We start from the raw sequence: 16,802 nt of genomic DNA, 5'->3' as shown, positions 1-16,802 counted from the left end.
CAAACAACAAAGATAATATGATAAGATTCAGGTAGCTAAAATGATAAGAAAATGATGATTCCGTAAGTATTTATTTAGAGAAGAAATAATAATGGTGGAGTTACAACTTGGTGATAGGAAGGTGCCCCACTTTCCTTCCATCATAAGCTTCCTTATATAAGCCAAATAAAGATTTTTCTAACCGTAAAGCTCGGGGATGTGACATGACTATAGCCCCGCATGCGTCTCTGTTATGACACACTGATTGAGGTTTATAGACATGACCCGAGCAAGTGAAAGTGGAAGCCAGTTGTGTAGATACCATGGTTGTGATATATATCTAATCTCGTGAATGGGCCCGGACATTCTTTTACCCCCATATAGATAGTTCCCCACTTTTCGACTTCTCCGTAACCATGAGACCGGGAAGTGGACGAGTCTGCCTTTTTCAAATTTCGAGCGAGAACACTATCGAAACATCGCCACGCCCCTCATGATTAGACTTGTTGTCACCAAGGCTTTCAATGAACCTGTTCATTCATTCGGCAGCACTGTTCCAGAGGTTACGATTGATGGTTACAGGAGCAGGCGCGCCGCTTCGTAAATCAAGACTAATGATCACCTTTCCCTCTGTTAATGATGTCTTTCACCTATCAGTATTTTTCGGAATCATCCCAAAAATACTCCCATTTTAAAAAAGTTCTCCATGTCCGTCTAACTTTTCTTCCTTATTCACTCTCACATTCCTTAGCATTAACCAAAAGAACTTCATGTCTTCGTCTTTGTTGACTTCCTAAAATCAAGCCCTTTTCCTTTGGGGGTATCATTGGATAGAGCTTTTGACAGCTTTTCCAACTGTGGGACTGACTCCTCCTCCTCTGCCTATACCCAGGAGATCGATTTAGGATCGACTACTGCAAATATTTTTCCTTCCATTCTTAACTTCTCTAACGGCTTTCGTTCAAGCCAGCCATAAAGATCGGTCTTGGGGATACGCTCCCTGATATCTGAGACTTCTCTTCGTCAGGTCCGTTTTGATTGCCAATGGGTCCTGAGGTGGACATTTCTCTGGCTCCACAGAATGCTAGTGTTGCTCATCATATCCCAGGCATGTCGATGGTTTACACCTATCTTTTTATTGTAGGTTTTACTCTGCTAGTCCATGAAGTGATCGAGATGTTCGGGTCGTTATCGTTATATGTTATCGGTGTGGCCTCCCAAATCCTAGGGGAGTGATGCGGTGTATCTAATTCCTGGCAGACTAGGCTGGCTTCCCTTTACCCTGAATCACTTGATTCATCGTTACTCCACTCGCCTGTTTCGGGGGGAGGGGGGAATGATACACTTGGCCTCTCTAGGTTCTCGAGGCATTATTACCAGCACCGAGGATGACCACGATCGGGGTTGGCACGATCGATTTGTCATGATCTGCACGGATTTTCTGCATCGTGCATCTGCTGATCCTTTTCCTGAATAGTGGAATCCCGCCTGCATGTGTCCTTTCTTTGCACTGTTATGTGTTTTCTTTATCATGTATGAATAGGTATCGCCTCTAACCCCCTATCTCGCTTTTCTTAACGGTCCCGGTTGAACAAGATGACATGCCCGACCTTTTCGGCTGGGTGATGGCGATCCAGCGCGCATCCCCCGAGGTTGAGAGGACTTGGCAAAGTATTCCTGCCGACTGCTGGAGATATAAGAACGATGGTAAGTCAGGAAGAACTTCCTTGATTCTCTTTCACCCCCTCTTTCCCTTTTTACCTCTCAACGGAACTTTTATGCATGCATTCCCATTGGTGGATCATCATCTCGAAGAGTCCCTTATCGAGAGGAAGCCCTGACTAATATCATGCTGGCTGCAGCTGCTACTTGTGTTCCTGCAAACAGAGATCCTCGGGAGATGCCGACGCTTCTACCTTAGAGGGGATGGGTTCCTGGGTTAGGACTCATCGTAAGCTTGTCCAATATTATCAAGAAACCATGAATGGGATAATCAACTTGGATGGAGATGAAGAACGGGCGGAGGCTGGTGAGGGCGCTCGGAACCCACCTACTGTTACCTAGGGGACTTGCCCTGGGGATGCACGCGGTGATGATGGTGTCGGCCCATTAGTCCAATCGCTGTCTCCCAATGGGCCTCGCCTCAACTTGGAAGTATCCCTTTCTCACCTTGCTAAACTATTTCTTCAGGTATATAGTTTACCCCTTCTATGTAAGATTCTTTACTGCTTTTTTGTGAAGGCCTGTGCATGATTTATCCTTTCACTCATTGTTTGCGTAGGGCCATGCTAAAACAGTTTCCATCATAGATAGGGTTAGGAGCATGCCTCTCTTCCCATTAGAAAAGTTGGAGAGATTGAAGTCTTCGAATTCGCGCCTCTGTGCAGCTTTTTTAGAAGTTGCCTCTCGCCATATTGTCGCTGCGAAGAGGTGGCAGGAAGCTAAGAGAGCATTGTCCGATCGAGAGAAGGCCTCTCGGCAATTGACTGCCGCCCATCAGGAGCTTCAGGAGAAAGCAGCTCGAGATGAAGCAGAAAAGGTTGTTGCTCTAGGACGGGTAAAAGCGTTGGAAACTTTTAGGGCGCAACTTCTGGCTCACCTCAATCGGTTATGACTTTGTCGGGCTGCTGAAAAGAATGCGGCTAATATTAACAAAGACTTTGTTGTTTTGAAGACCCAAGTAGATAATCTACTGGAGGTTCTCGAGGGTCGTATTACAGATATTTCTTCAGCCTTGACAGACGTCGAGGTGGACGTAGCTGCTGCCGAGATAGCACTAGAGGACATTTGTGACGAGACTCCCTATGCCTTTGATGATTCTTCAGGTGATGAAGTTGCCCCTCCCCCTGCTTAATTTATGATGAACATTAAGATGCTATGGCTTGTGTCTTTGCTTTTATATTTTATTTGTTGGATATTCGGGCTGGTGTGCCCTTTTGATGCTTGGTACTTGAGCCATTAGGCTCCTTTTTTTTTTTTTTTTGGCTTCCGCGTGGAATGATGTTCTTGTGTTTACTATCCTTTTTGTGTTCATTTTTACGCTTTGACATGAGTTTTGCTTGCAACAATCGTGATTATTAGTAATCTTGTTGGCTTTTATTTTTTTACACTTAACTGTCAGGGCGTAACTGCTATGCCCGCCTACCGAAACTATCTCATATCTAGGTGTTGGTGTTTAATTTAAGAATTGATGCTCGGCGCACGCGCCATTTATTCTAGCTGTTTTATATTTGAGGTCACCATTCTTAACTTAATCCGGGCATGTCACTTCCGAAAACACTTTTGGAGATCAGGAATTAACCATCCAATTCGCAATAAAAGGAGGAGGGAGGCTCGATTTTGGTGTTGATGAGGCAGACGTCTCAACCTCATTTAATGGCACAAATGTTCATGGAACCTGCACGCTCGGAGGCTCTAAGGCGGTGTCGTGTGTTCAAAGCAGTTTTGCAACGCCGTGTGGCCTCTGAGTTTGATTATTCCCCGAACATTTTAACTCATGGAGTATCTTGTCAAGGATAGTTAGGAAATAAGCATAGATTCTTATTCCATTTTTAAGATAAGTTGGTTATCCTATTTATACATGAGCTTTTTACAGAATCTTAACAAGAGGATAAAAAAGGACGGGACGTTTTCTGTAGCTCGCCGTCGATCCCAGTCCTGCCATCTTTTGGGAAAGTATGTGCTTTTGCGGACTTGTCGATATGCTAGCATTCTGGGACTTTCTGAAGACTTTGGCACCGACCAAATTGCGACACGCCTTTGAGCTGTTGCCTCATTAAAAACCTTACTGATAAAATCCTAATTGTGATAAAATTGCGGTCAAGGAAAAAAGTGCAACACGGGGTCCAAGACCGTGTGCAGCAGATGGATTTCTGGGTCTGACCCTGCTTCAGCCGTCTCAGTTGAAAAACCTAAGTTAGCCAGGGCGTTTGTCTTTGCATTTATCTCTCATGGGGTTTAGGTGCCCCTCTCCCATCAGACACGAGACAGCAACGCTGCTATCCTGCTCAGGTACTCCCGCTTCTAATTATGTTTGCCAAGAATCTAATTGATGACCGACTGAGAATCACTTTTTAGTTCCATGCTTTCAGCGGCGAGTCCTCGGGCCGGCTCTATTCTTGCATTTGCGGCCTCGTACTCGGCCTCATTATTAGTCAAAGATAAATATTTAGAAACTTACCTTACCATGGCCCCTGACGAGGTAATCAGGATGATCTCAACCCTGTTCTCTTTATGCTAGTGGCCCCGTCTATGCACGGGACTTATTCTTCGAAAGTGATCTCAGATTCTCGAATCACTCCCATTTGAGCGCCTGGCATCAGGTCCGAACTGTAATCAAAGATAGCCCGCCGAGAATTGTGGCTTAATGACAGTCCAAGGTGGATAAGCGACATCATACTCGTAGGTTTTAATTAACGAGATTGCTATCCTACCTGAGAGTTTGGGCTTGTGCAAGACGTTCCGTAGTGGGAATGTCATCGCCACACAGAGCAAACATCATTGGAAGTATGGTCTCATCTTTTTGGGTCTTGATTATCAAAGCCGGGGCTAATTTTTTGAGGTGTGTTCAACGCACCTCGGCGTTAGGTAAGGCCTTACTAGTATAATAGACAAGTGATTGCTTACCTTTCTCCGCTTACCTTTCTCCATACGCCTCAACACAACACTTACCGTGGCCTCTGAAACTGCCGAATAGATTAGCATACAGGGGTTTGCTTGGCCCCGACCTGGTAAGAAACGACGGATTTGAGAGGTGCTCCTTTGGGTTCTTTAAGGCCTACTGAAGGTCCAGGGTCCACTTGAAGTCCTTCTTCTTCTTCAATACGCTGACGAGCTTCCGTTACCATTCGAACGACCTAATAAATCTCACCAGGAGGGTTGCTCTCCCGATTGATTGTTGTACCCTCCTGGCACTATCGAGGATATACGGTAATTCTTGAATGACCCAGATATGATTTGAGTTGGTCTCAATTACTCTATTGGATATAGTGATCCCCATGAATTCGCCAGAGCCTACTCCAAAGATACACTCTTCAGGGTTCTGCCTCAGTCTGTGAGTGCGAAGGATATTTGGATGTTTCCTGCAAAATGCCTCCTATGTTCCCTTCTCGGATCGCTTCCCGCTTGATCAAGCTATCTCTTTTTTTACGAACTGGCTGTGATTCGTTGACACCTAGCGCCTTGCCCATTTGATGGGTTGGCAATTTGTATTCACGCTCAACTTATAAGCAACCAATTTCGGAGGAAGGCCTGAAACATCTAAACCCGACCAAGTGAAGCCGTTCATGTTAATTATGAAGAATTTGATTAATTCTCCTTGGAGCCCTGGGCTTAGTCCCAGGCCCAACCATACCTATTCCTTTGGCAGGTCCGGACAGTGAGCAATCGATTCCAGAGCCAACGCTTCTTGCATTCGCCTCCTCCGAAGTGACGAATCCTCTTGACATTCTTCCCTGTGAATCCTTGCCAGGTGGGTGGTGCTCTTTCCTCTCTCTAGTTCGATCGTGGGCTGAGCTTCAAGATTGAAATTTCTGCGATTGTCAATAATTTCCAACCTCTTGACTATTTTTTGTGACAGTCAGGACCGCATCTCTTTGAAAACTCGAAAAGCACCATGCTTACAGTGCTACCTGGATCAACAAGCACATGTTTATCATTAAGGTTAAAGATTTAGAGGAACATTACCAGTGCGATAGTGGACGATCCCTCGACTCTTTTCTTCTTCTTCCTGCTTTACTAAACAGGACCTTTCGAAGAGAGAGATGTTCCGTATAGTGGCCCTTGGGACAATGCCTCAGTAATTCTCCCCTCGAAAAGCATACCAGTCCTACCCGGGGGCGTCAGTTGTTCAGCGCGAAGTCCCATTCTTTCTCCCTCGGGTGTGCCAAACCATTCATTCAAGAACTCTTTTAGGTGTCCTCTACGCATCAGGTCTGCCACCTCGTAACGCAGGTGCCTACAATCTTTGGTCGAGTGTCCTGGAATGGAATGATACTCGTACTATAGCTCCATATCGTGCCTATTTGGGTTATACCATGCTGCCATTAGGAACTTGCTTCTTTCATTTTTCTCATTGTCCTGACCAACTCATCGACCTCCATGTTAAATTTGTACGCCGCTATGCTTGGTGGGCCTAGGTCGTTCAACGGCATCCTTGGCGGTGCCATCCTGGCTTTCCCTAACTAGCTTCGATTCACGTCGTGACCTATGTATCTCTATGTTTCACCTTAGAGAAAGGGGGGCCGCATACGGTTCATATCAACCTCTCGAGCTCCGTTGCCTGTCGTGAGGAGCGTTCCTAGGTTTCTCCGCTGCTTGTTTCGTATTTCCATTTCGGCGTTAGTTCTGAGGTTATCCTTTATCTTAACATTGGCTGCGTATTTATTGTTTACCTTGCTCCAAGACTTGGCTGGGGACTCCCTTAGGTTCTCCTTCAATTTTCTCGACGCGTCCGAACCGCTGGTGTTCAAACCATCTGTGAATGCAGCTGCGAAGGTGGTTGCCTTCTCTTCCAGATCCATGTTGACTCTAGGAGTCCCGGGTGCTATGATAACCTCCGGGTCACTTGGAAGGCGACCGACTGGTGTTTTCCCAATCAGGGAATCCAAAAGCCTCCTGATATATTTCATTTTTTGCGTCATTTGACGCTAGGACAGCAACCAATGTTATTTCCGATAGGGTGTCCTCTGCTTCGCACATTCCTTTTACCCTGAAGTGGGGGCGTCCTTTCCTCTTTCCAAAGTAACGTTTTCTAGGGAGCACTTCCTCACTTTCTGCTTGTCGATTAGGATGGTCTTATCTGGTGGGGATCTCGTCTCGGACTTTCACCAAGGGCGATGCTGCCTTTTTTCTTTCCCCTTGGTTATCCAGTCTCGGGCTATTTTTGCCGCCAAGGTTTTGTCAGTCTACCAACTGCAAGCACCGCGGGTTTCTCATTTTGAAAGTGCTACTTCTAGATGCGCTGTTAGCTGACTGTTGGTATTCTGTTTTCACCAAACAAACCCTCACTAGTCACCACCAACATTTTCCAGTTTCATATTAGGCAAGGCAGGATTTGAAAGAGTTGTAGCTGGCAATTGGCATCACTATCATATATATTCATGTTCTCCATATTGGTTTAACATATCTTGTGTCGCACCGATCAATCTCCAGCAATCTTCATAGATAAGCACGAGCAAATGTGGCCTGCCATCACTCCAATCATCCCAGATCTTCTTTGTTACAATAAGATAGCTTATTCTCTTGTATTCTCTTGTCAGTTCCCAATAATTCACTTTCATATCGGCATAATGCGCCAATTTGATGAGTCTAACAAGTTGAGGAAATGACTTTGTGCTCTATCTAAAATTTGCTCAAATTAAATTTTCTAATTCTGTAGCTATAAGATTTGAGTTGCTAACAAATGATCATTGTGCGATAAAGTCAAATTCCTATCCTACAATCAAACTATTCGTTTGTCATCTTTTAATTTTTCGTTTTTTCTAGTTATTGATAAATGAGAATTTTATTTGAACTTGTTAAAATATTCCATAACGGTGGTTTAAGGAATAACTAGACTCCTTATGTCGACTTATAATTCTCCCTCACAAAGAAACCTCCTGGAGCTGAAGTTAGATTATTTATTCTATTTTTTTACATTGTCAGATCGTAATGACTCATCCCAATTATTATTTTCCAATAGTGGGTCCCCTATTAAAAAATTGCCCACGCACTAAATGTCCAGCCCTGAGTGTGAGGTGGGGTGTTAAATATCCCACACAGATGGTTCAAGGGATGAGTAGACCATCCAATTCTTTACGGGACTAGGACTGGTAATGTAGCCTAAGCTGAATCGATAATTTGATGGAGTTATTTGTGCTACACGTAACTTAACCTTTACCCAACCATTTAAATCTGGACGAATTGAATCGATTACACTTTTGGATCACAATTGACAACCGTACTGTCATGATATGTTTTATTGTATACTTTTTTAATGAAAATCTCTTTCATATGAAAGTGAAGCAAATTCCTGCATGCATGTTATGTATTCAAAAGGTATATACATGAAGAAAAGAGACATGTACCTCGTACGATACCTAGCACTCGGTCACCATCAAATATTCACTCTAATTCTAAAATTTAATTTTCTGTCATTCAGAATTCTTCTTAGCTTAAAAGTTGTCACCATAAAAAAGTCGAAGTCTCATAAAGTCATTTCTAGAAATATCCTTAATTATAGCAAAAAGACATGGCTCACACAATAAATTGTCACAACATTAGTCCAATATATAACGACTTGTCACATTCACCTTTGGTCTCGTTAAATAATTCGTTTCTTTTACAAATGAGGAATCGACTCATAAGAATCAATTGATGAACATACCAAATGCGCTAAATTAAAAGTAAGCATATTGGCACTATCATAAAGATATCGATGAGGATATGCACCTAGTTCCTGCAGGACACAAAGGTGACAATTAATTAACGAGCTATCACTTTATTAATTCTACAATGATTGATCCATAAAGAATTCTAAATTCATTTTTAGTGAAATATATACGAACGTGAGTGTCGTATGGCTGTAGTAAGCAATTATACTCCTCTTATTATTTTAGATTAGAAAATCAAATTTTTTCCATTAACCTTCACTCGAAATAGTTTTTTTTCCTCACATTCCTAGAACTGATAAAGAATATTTTTTGCATTATTATTGAATGATTTTCTAATTGGTCGAACGATGAACTGGCTTTTTGGCCAGTTGCCAAAAGGGATAGGAACTAAGCTGGAATTAGAAAGGCCAAGTTTGGTCCGGCCAACCTTATCTCTATCATTGTAGTGTGAAATGTCTTAACTACTATTGGGAATGTTGGTCTTCTCCCTATCAACTAGCTATAATTCTGGAGATATTTGACATGATTCGCAATCATTAATATAAAAAAAATGAGTAATACCTATTTGCAACTCACATTTTTGTAAATAACTATTAATTATAAATGTGTAAAACAGGGATACTGAATTTTAGAACAGCCAAGGGATTTTGGACTACAAGTCTACAAGCAAAGAAATGTAGCTTTAACGAAAAATAATACTAGAAGATATATTTTCTACCTTATTTTATATGGCACTATTTCTGTCCGAGATGTACAATTCTTTCTTGATTATGAGATCTATAAATATATTTTATTTAAAAAGAATATTGGCCTATAGTACTTTATACAAATACGTAATATTATTTTAAGAAATTAAGTACTGACTTGTAGAAACTATGTGGTTTCAGCAAAGATATTATACACTATTTCTATCTATGCATCAACATATATCGTTGTGTATAATCATGTATATCTGCGATAAACATAGATGTACATGTGCCCACCGCTCCCAATCACTATTAAAAAACCATATATAGCACCATTTCACGTTGTAAGATTAATGTACATACACCGGTTAAAAATGTAGAACAGGTTATTATACACTGTTATACAGTGTAGATGCATCGGTTATGCGGTTGGTGTATAACTGTTATGTAATATATACACACTTGTATTGACCCCCCAATCACCATTAAAACTACCTTCACCTCCACTTCGATACCATAGTCCCAATTTGGATTTCTGATTTGGTGAAAGCTCTTATAGAAACCATTTCATATCTCGGTGGAGATGGATCGGTCCAGCTTTCTCGGGCGATGGTGGCCGGATCCGGTAGGAGGTTAGTGGCATAATAACCTTTAACACTACCGAAAAGACTCCTAACACAAGTAATAGACTGAAAAGTAAACTTACTAACAAGAATAAAACTTAATCTCAACTAATTGATATCACCTATATTTATATTTTTCTTAAGTTAAGAATTTTGTAATAATAGGGTTGATCGCATGACAATAACATATGAAAAGGTGACTTATTGATAATACAATCTCAAAGTAGGGTAAAATTCACAGATAACTATTTCTTAGTGCTTGTAATTATAAAATAGCAATTTTTATGATTTTTTTTAGATGGGATTTTTATATTGTATAGTCACCCACCAGAATAATAAGTGGCATATGTATATTTTTTGTACATTAATGTATATACATAATATACGTATTTTATACATAATAATCTGCATATGTATTATTATTTTTTTGCGGCCAAATGTATAACTTTCCCTTTTCAAATTCTATATGAGTGCAACTCCATAATTATCTTTCAGAGATGGAACCAACAAATGATGTGTAAAAATTATTTGTGGGAGAAAGTATGCAGGAGAGGCATGAGCAGGATTCCTCTATCGTATATGTTGGGCCTGGTGAACTGCTAAATGCTAACTATATATATCTTGGAAAACTTATTTGTCATAGCTATCTCAAAGAGGTATTTATTGATAATAACTACTATTTAATTTATTTATATTTTATAGCTACAGTGATTTTTTAAGTTGCATATCATAGCTATACTAAATACATAGAGTTATTCCATTATATGAAGTTTCTCCCTCACCTCTCTTTCTTCTCCCTCACCTCTCTCTCTCTCTCCTTTCCCTCTATCTTCCGCCCCATACTCCTCTTTATCATCCTCTCTCTCCACCGAAACGCTAGCCCTCAAATCAGAACACCCTAGCTTCCACTCTCTCTCCTCCCTACCTCAATATTCACCATGCTAAGAAGCGAAAAACCAGAGCTTCCGAATCCACACAACAAGAAGTTAAAGAACCACAAGACATTAAACAAGAACCTAATGTTGAACAAGAAGAACACGAAAACGATGTCGTAGAAGAAGAAACAGTACATGAAGAAAAAGACGAAGAAGAACCAAATCCTAAAGACGAACCATAAAGCGACGGTAATGAGATCCCCCACCACCACTGGCGAGCAAATCTTTGAGGGATTGGATCTAAGGCTTGTATTCGTTTTTGAGGAGTGCAGACAATCTCAAATTGAGCAAATACACCTGCTCGTCATTCTTCTTCTTACATCTAAGATTTGAGTATATTAAAGTGTATTCTATGAGCCTGTTTGGATGGGCTTATGCCTATAAGTTGTTTCATAATTATAAGCTAAAAAAAATAAGTTGGGGTAGTCTAACTTATTTTTTTTTGGCTTATAAGCTGTTTTCAACTTATAAGTCGCTTTTTAGATAAACTAAGTCAAAGCCCAATTATTTTTTTGAGCTTATTTTAAGCACAAAATGACTTTAAGGCTTCACCTAAACACTCAAAAGTTCTTAAAATGAATTTTTATAAGCAACTTATAAGCCAATCCAAACGGGCTCTATGGCTTCTTCTCCTTCTTGTATCTCAGTTCTGAGTGAATTTGAGTGAATTCTCATTTTTTGGGTGTAAATATTAGTTTAATGTATTTGGCTGATTGTATTTTTGGGCAAACTAGATGTATTTGACTGTATGTATTGTTTGAATGATCTATATACATATGTTTGTATACAATTTTTTCGATTAAATACAGTGTATCTGAATTTTTCTTGTTTGTATACAAATTTACCCGTCATTGTTTGATACACCCGAATACACTCTATAGCAAATAAATACTAGTTTGCTGCATACCAAATACATTAAAAAAAATAATACAACCTTGTCGTGATAGAACTCGAATACATTCAAATACAGCCAAAACAAAAGGATACATCAATATAGAAATACACTGGAATACACAGCTCGTTCGTGTATTAAACTAGAATACAATCATTTTGAATACACGTGTATTCAAAGAAATTGATGTTTCATGTATTCAAATACACGCGACATCAAATAAGGTTGAATACAACTGAACAATGTATTAAAATACACTCAAATACAGCAAATTGCTCTAAACTAGCTACGAAATGTAAATACATAAAACGTAACTACGGATTATTAAAAACTCTTAAAAAATAGTGATTTATGTAAGTTGCCCGTATATCTTTCTCTTCCCTAAATAAATGGCTTCTCATTGGCAATTTCATCACTCTTATAAGGTGTCCACGCCCAAGACCATCAATCAAAAGAAAACGACACATATTATAGTGCAAGAAAGAAAGCACAAATCATTAATCTCAAGTTCTAGCTGCCACTATATCTGGAATTAATTTACCCTTCACTATGAAATGAAAAATGTGGTCCATTCTCCTATATTAGAGAATAAACTTGATGTATACTTTCCCTCCAAATTAATGTAACACTCTTCTTTCTTAGCCAGTCTAAAAAATAATTACATTTTTTTATATTTAATAACAATTTAAATTTGAATTTTCAATTTTACCTTTACTGATGTTGATTTATACCCACACAAATATTTATGGCTTGTTTAGCCCATAAGTTTCAAAAGTTTTCATTTTCTTCTTAAATTATGTGCTCAGCCAAATGCGTTCACATAAATCGGGACGGGGGCACGGGGAAGTAGTACTTTTGTAGAAATATACAGCACTATACCTACTGCGTTAAAATTATTTTTGTTTTCTTTCTCTTCTGAGAAAGAATGTTTTGTGATTGCAACAGTGTTTTGTGATTGCAACAGGTCCATGAACTGCACTGAATTATATTTATAGCAAAAAAGAAAACATCTTCGTAATTTTTTTTTATAAATAAATCAAGATTTACCATTTAGAGGAAGTGCTATGTGAGTTTCAAGAATTAAAAAATTGGGAATTATTAGTCAAGTGATCCAAAAGAAACAGCACACAGTAGTACCACTGTTATGCCCATTACTTCACAGCTTGGAGGGGCCTTGAGAATTCTTGAGGAAGCTGACAATTTTGAGATAATTCCAAGTATTCCCATGTGGAATTCTTCCTTTTTACTAGCTTATCTTCTTTGTTCTCCCTCTTTTTCTTTGCTCTCTTATTTGAACTTAGTGTCAGAAAACTCTGCTGTGTATTTCCTTGAGATTTGCTCTATTTTTTTTTTTTTTTTTTTTTTTCTGGTTTATCACTATGTGGGAATCAGAAACTGAGTCTGTTAGTGGAAGAGATTATGGGAATGGAGTTCTCAGCACAAGCAAACATGGTGTCAAGACTGATGGTTTTGAGCAAAAAGGACAGTCTTGGTATGTAATAACATTACTTTTAGAGTTAAAAGGTCAAAAACACACCTAATCTATCAATTTTTCGCGAGTTTCACACTTCATCTATCATTTGTCTCTTTTCCTATTTGAATTATCACTATCTATGTTTAAAACACACCTGGTAGATGGTGATAGTTCAAGTAGAAAATATCTAGTTGTGTTTTAATACATACCTAAACTCGAAGTATGTTTTAATACATATATATGGTGGTAGTTCAGGTAGGGTAAAGGAAGAGCTGATAGTTGGGGTTAACTCTGTTCTCTTTGTTGTTATTTCAACACCATCATGTTTACTGTTATTACTCTCTTTAAGCTTTGCAATATCTGAATTTGGTTTGAAGCAAATGATTAAAATGCTCAATGGCTTATCCTGCATATAGGTATGTAGCAACTGATATTCCCAGTGACCTTTTAGTTCAAATTGGAGATGTTAGTTTCCACTTACACAAGGTAGATATCCTCTGCTCAAACACTTCAATTTGTCTTAATAATTAGATGACTAACTAATCCTTTTCTGTTAAAAAAAGTACCCTTTGCTTTCTAGAAGTGGAAAGATGAACAGAATCATATATGAGTCAAGGGATGAAGAATTGAGCAAAATAGCTTTAGATGACTTACCAGGTGGACCTGAGGCATTTGAGTTAGCTGCAAAATTCTGCTATGGAATTTCTGTTGATCTCACAGCAACCAATATATCCGGTTTACGATGTGCAGCCGAGTTCCTGGAAATGACTGAGGACTTAGAAGAAGGCAACCTAATATTCAAGACTGAAGCTTTTCTCAGTTATGTGGTTTTATCATCATGGAGGGACTCCATACTTGTATTGAAGAGTTGTGAAAGGCTATCACCATGGGCAGAAAACCTACAAATCGTTCGAAGATGCAGCGAGTCAATTGCATGGAAAGCGTGCGCCAATCCAAAAGGAATAAAATGGCAATACACTGGCAAACCGCCTGACGTTTCCAGCCCAAAATGGAATAAAATGAAGGATTCCAGCCCTAGCAGAAACCAGCAAGTGCCTCCTGATTGGTGGTTCGAAGATGTCTCTATTCTCAGGATTGATCACTTTGTCAGAGTGACTACTGCTATTAAGGTAATGTCGAAAATTGCTTCCGTTACTGCAGATTTACTAATAAATAATACGGAAAAGGCTCAAATATGCCATCGAACTATTAGAAATGGCTCATTTATGTCACTTGTCAATAGTTTGGCTCAACTATGCCATCGAACTATCAGAAATGGCTCATCCATGCCATTTTTCTATAAAGTGATTTGCTTGATACGTATATGACACTTGGTCACCAATTAGAGGTCCATGTCATCAAATTAAACCAACACAAATTAAATCCTAAATTAAACAAAAAAGCGACCCACAATTTTGTGCTGGTTTAATTAAACGGCACGGACCTCTAATTGGAGGCCAAATGTCATATCTGATATTTTAAAACCTGCGTTAATGAAAAATGGCATGGATGAGACATTTCTGATAGTTCAATGGCATAACTGAGCCAACCTATTGACGAGTGGCATGAATGAGCCATTTCCGATAGTTCAATGGCATATCTGAGCCTTTTCCGTAAATAATATAGTTGCAGGAGTCTTTTTGTTTGAATTTAGTTAGATAAGTTTAGTTGATTTTCTGCAGATTTTATTTGTTCAGGTTGGCTATTAAAGCCCTCTATGCTTAATAAAATTATTGAGTGACATTTTCAATCAATATTTTTGATCATTTTGCTGCACCGTCTGTTTTTTTAAAATCAACAGGTAAAGGGCATGAGACATGAACTAATTGGTGCTGCCCTCATGCATTACGCTGCTAAGTGGCTCCCAGGGCTAATTAAAGAAGGATCAGGATCGTTGGATGAAGGTAGTAATAGTAGTAACAGTAATGGCAGTAGAAGCAGTAGTTGGAAAGGCGGTCTTCATATGATAGTATCAGGATGTGGAGAAGAAGTACCAAGTGTTCAGGCCAAAGATCAAAGGATGATTATCGAAAGCCTAATTAGTATAATCCCACAACAGAAGGATAGCGTTTCGTGTAGCTTCCTTCTTCGTCTTTTGAGAATGGCAAACCTGCTGAAAGTGGCTCCTGCACTTATAACAGAATTGGAGAAACGAGTCGGGATGCAATTTGAGCAGGCTGCATTAGCTGATCTTCTCATACCATCTTACAACAAAAGCGAGACATTGTATGACGTTGATCTTGCTCAGAGGCTTTTGGAACATTTCTTAGTTCAAGAGCAAACAGAAAGCTCAAGTCCTAGTAGGAGTTCATTCTCTGATAAACATATGCATGATGCAAATCAAAGGGGTAATAATCTCAATGCCAAGATGAGAGTAGCACGGCTTGTAGACAGTTACCTCACAGAAGTATCCAGAGATAGAAATCTTTCCTTGACAAAATTTCAGGTCTTGGCTGAGGCTTTGCCAGAATCAGCAAGAACTTGTGATGATGGATTGTATCGCGCAATTGATTCATATCTTAAGGTACCTGATTTTCTTCAGTCTTTTAAATTCACGAATCTTTATTTCTTGAAGTTATCTCTGTTGAGCCTATATGTTCTGCTAGTGTTATTTGTCATCATAAAACGAAATAATATTATGTCTTAGTTCATCAATGATTTCAAGCACAGTATTTTAGTCTAATCTAGTAATTGTGCACATCAAGCCTGCGCCCATGTCTGTTTTACCCATTAAAACACAATCAAACTTGTGTATGATGCCACTTTCATGTACAAGTACATGACGAGTAAATAAGAAGTCCACTGAAGGAAGGACTACACAAGTATTGAAGATGTTACAAACCTTATCTGATAAGACTATGATTTTGATTTCTAGTGTCGTTTGTGATTATGTTTTCTGCGTTGTATGGTAGCTGTACGAAACACTTCTTTTCTTCAGAAACTTAATATCTACACAACATGACAGGCTCATCCAACTCTATCAGAACATGAAAGAAAGCGGCTATGCAGGGTGATGGATTGCCAAAAACTCTCTATTGATGCTTGCATGCACGCTGCTCAGAACGAAAGGCTCCCACTAAGAGTAGTGGTGCAAGTCCTCTTTTCCGAGCAGGTGAAGATCAGCAATGCAATAGCCAACAGCTCACTTAAAGATGCAGGAGATTCTCAATATCAACCTCTTGTATCAAACCGCAAATCATTGCTCGAAGCAACACCACAATCATTTCAAGAGGGATGGACTACGGCCAAGAAAGATATCAACAATCTTAAGTTTGAACTCGAGACCGTGAAAGCTAAGTACCTACAACTCCAAAATGACATGGGTAACTTACAGAGACAGTTTGACAAGATCACAAAACCAAAACAAGCCTCGGGTTGGACTGCAGGGTGGAAAAAGTTAGGCAAACTCACCAAGATGACAAATTTAGAATCCAATGATAATAGTCCTCATGCCCCAAACGCAGAACAGACAAGAAAGACTGCTAGAAGATGGAGAAATTCCATTTCCTGAATCCAAATGTTGTAAGAGAAAAGACTACCAGATACATAGTGCCTCTACAACCAAATTATGTGTTCATTTGTGTTTGGAATTCTCATTTCCTTTCCTATCTAAAAGAGTAGTAAAAAGGTTATTTTTCCTTCTCCTTTTTTTTTTTAATAGCTTTAATTATCATTCATTTCCTAGCTTGCTGGTGTTTGTTTTTTCTGTATTCTTTTGTATCATGAATAGTATGATTTGCATTTGAGAGTGAAGTGAAATATTGTTACATAGTTTCACTGACATGAAGTTTTGCCAGTTGCGTTTTCCGCTTTCTCGCCTCTTAAAGACTTAAACTATGAT

General features: G+C 39.3%; 1 protein-coding gene across 2 annotated transcripts; it reads left to right on the top strand.

The window, feature by feature from the left end:
* The first annotated feature begins 12,443 nt into the window (after positions 1–12,443).
* LOC132050055 (root phototropism protein 3) lies at positions 12,444–16,742 on the top strand. Of its 2 annotated transcripts, XM_059441088.1 has the most exons (6): positions 12,444–12,704; positions 12,738–12,979; positions 13,378–13,447; positions 13,525–14,091; positions 14,763–15,485; positions 15,927–16,742. In XM_059441088.1, exons 2-6 carry the CDS (start codon positions 12,867–12,869, stop codon positions 16,470–16,472), a joined length of 2,019 nt encoding a protein of 672 aa, XP_059297071.1. In that variant the 5' UTR covers positions 12,444–12,704; positions 12,738–12,866; the 3' UTR covers positions 16,473–16,742. The 2 variants fall into 2 exon arrangements, with proteins under 2 accessions (XP_059297071.1, XP_059297072.1); XM_059441089.1 differs by having other exon boundaries at positions 12,444–12,979.
* Positions 16,743–16,802: the final 60 nt, after the last annotated feature.

The sequence above is a fragment of the Lycium ferocissimum genome, chromosome 3 (assembly GCF_029784015.1).
Source record: "Lycium ferocissimum isolate CSIRO_LF1 chromosome 3, AGI_CSIRO_Lferr_CH_V1, whole genome shotgun sequence".
Lineage (NCBI taxonomy): Eukaryota > Viridiplantae > Streptophyta > Magnoliopsida > Solanales > Solanaceae > Lycium > Lycium ferocissimum.
Note: the sequence above shows the minus strand (reverse complement) of the source record. Positions and strands in the feature narration are given on the sequence as shown.

Excerpts from the sequence above, each read along its gene's own strand:
- LOC132050055 (XM_059441088.1), top strand. The coding sequence starts at position 12,867 with ATGTGGGAATCAGAAACTGAGTCTGTTAGTGGAAGAGATTATGGGAAT. Across the intron at positions 14,092-14,762 it reads GAGTGACTACTGCTATTAAG|GTAAAGGGCATGAGACATGA; the intron begins GTAATGTCGAAA and ends TAAAATCAACAG. Across the intron at positions 15,486-15,926 it reads CAATTGATTCATATCTTAAG|GCTCATCCAACTCTATCAGA; the intron begins GTACCTGATTTT and ends ACAACATGACAG.